Below are 2,281 nucleotides of genomic sequence, written 5' to 3'. Positions count from 1 at the left end.
CTTCGACTAGCAGAGCAATAAAAGACAATAAATTCGCGTATTTACCCATCTGTTCTATGAGGTATAAAATTGATATACCTTTTCTATGAGGTTCAAACTATATATCGCATACGCAATATTTCTCTTGCAAACTTAATTATTTTTCTCCAGCGTAGCCAATCTTATTCTATATTTTTTAGAATTTGTAGTTTCATATATTTTTCATATGAATTTAACAATATATGGATTTACGAGCAATATTTACTACATGAAATTTTTTACTAATAAACACATAAAAAAATTCTTTTAAATTCATTTTTATCAATAGCTATTGAACTTCATTTCTAATTAGTTTTAGAAATTATACTCTTACTCCCCATCACTAATTTAATCCCAGCCATGATCCTTCTGCACAACATGTCGATAAATTGTAACGGGTACCGGATAAGGTTTTGGAACTGGAATTTTTATTTCTTTAATCACCTCAACGGGATATGGCCGCTCAACTTCAACTGGATACGGTTTCTCAACGGTGTAAGGTATACGTCGCTCAGTAATTTCGGGTACTACACGAAAGCTTGGCACCTGTATCTCCTGTTGCACAGGAACATGTACCGCATATGGCTCCGGTATTTGTATACGTATAACATTAGGCACTTGCACGGGTACAGGATGTGGTATTGCAAGTGGTATCTTTTCTATAACTTGCACTGGAACTGGCTTGGAGATTTCTGAGTAAGATTCAGACGTTTGATGCGGTGGTGGCAATGGATGATGTGATTCGTAATCTGAAGCAGTGGGATCAATATGTGAGGCAGTGATGTAGCACAACATTTCAGCGCACACAATTAAGAAGATGTACTTGTTTTTGATGTGATAATTAAATTAATGTATTTTGATCATGTATATATTGTATATTTGTATTAACTTACATTCTTAGCCATGCTTTTTGTAGAAATTAAATTGACTCGAGTCCAATGAAACTAACGCCAACTCAACCTGACTTTTAATACTGTTCGTCAGCCTGCAATTGCATTGCTTTTTATAGTTTCAACAACTGAAGCTAAAACAAACTGTTTGATATTATTTCTACAAAAAGTGAAAGAAATGTGGAAGTTTGCACTTGAATTACATTTTCTAACAAAAGAGCTGTTTAAGGAAATGATTAACAATATAAAGGAAAGGAAAAACAATTTTTATGGTCATTTGCGTCCTATGCAATGAGGTAATATTTATGCCGTATCTACGCGCCAATTGTGCCCATAAAGCGAAAGTAATTCAATTTTGCATCATTGTTTTTTTTTTTTAAACCCAAATAGTAGGAAAGTAATGATTTAAATGTGATCAATTGGGCAGCTGAACTAGGCATAAATTACCTAAGAGATTGGAATGGATGCAGTACGATGACGAACCTGGTTACCAAACATTCAGGTAGGTACTACATTGATTTACTTATTCACAAGTTTGTACTAAATGACTACAATAACATACATACTACGGCCCTGATATATAGGACCTAAGCGACATGTCATTGATTGCCTAAGTCTTAGTACTTTCTATTTCTGAAAATTGATAAATGAGTTATGGTGTTAGTATGTCTTCACAGAGATATGCAAAATAGAGATATATAGTGCAACTTAGCTTCACCATTTCTTTACTTTACTTAATACTAATACTTAATACTAATTCAAGTGCTTCTTCCCACAAAGCAGTTTTTCTTTATAATAATAAATTTTTAACTCATCTTGGCAACATTGTTCACTTCTAAAATCAAACTATTTTTTTTTTTTTTATTTTTATTATTAATCAACTTTTTTTTTCAAAGTTCAAACTAACAACAAAGAAAATTGCGAACCACTTTCTTGACTTGGCATCGACAGTACTTATGGGTTACGGGATTGCTCGCTGCCAACACGCGTTCACAGTATCAAATTGCCCAAGTGAAAAGTGATAGTCTTCACCAGCCGAAAGATACAATTAAATAGGGAGCGAGGTGCGCCTAACGTTTGTTATGCCAATACAATTACCAAGTCGCAGTGGATGGAGCGGAGCGTCCACTTGAAAACACAGCGCACCTTGTTATTAAATTGTTATGATCCAAATGTGGCATAATTGCAGTTTCATCGGAAACTGCGCTTAGTGGTCATGAGAAGAGCTTCGACATTTGAGATTTAATACAAAAAAAAAATATTTTAAATAAATTATTTGCTATTTATTTGAAAAGGAAATAAATTTGAAAACAAAGTAGCACTTAGTAACAATTGTAGAGATATTATATTTATTTACAAAAAAAAATTAAATA

The 2,281-nt window shown here is 33.1% G+C and overlaps 1 protein-coding gene across 1 annotated transcript; it reads right to left on the bottom strand.

Annotated features, from left to right (window-relative positions):
• Nucleotides 1–366: 366 nt before the first annotated feature.
• On the bottom strand, nucleotides 367–826 carry LOC119678263 (tetra-peptide repeat homeobox protein 1-like). The gene has a single exon (XM_038090010.1). It carries the CDS (start codon nucleotides 811–813, stop codon nucleotides 367–369), a length of 447 nt encoding a protein of 148 aa, XP_037945938.1. The 5' UTR covers nucleotides 814–826.
• Nucleotides 827–2,281: the final 1,455 nt, after the last annotated feature.

This window comes from Teleopsis dalmanni, chromosome 2, assembly GCF_002237135.1.
Source record: "Teleopsis dalmanni isolate 2A chromosome 2, ASM223713v2, whole genome shotgun sequence".
In the NCBI taxonomy this organism is placed as follows: Eukaryota; Metazoa; Arthropoda; class Insecta; order Diptera; family Diopsidae; genus Teleopsis; species Teleopsis dalmanni.
The sequence above is the reverse complement of the archived record's forward strand: the minus strand, read 5'-3'. Positions and strand labels throughout refer to the sequence as shown.

What these genes read in the sequence shown, in the direction of transcription:
- LOC119678263 (XM_038090010.1), bottom strand. Translation starts at nt 813, where the DNA reads ATGTTGTGCTACATCACTGCCTCACATATTGATCCCACTGCTTCAGAT.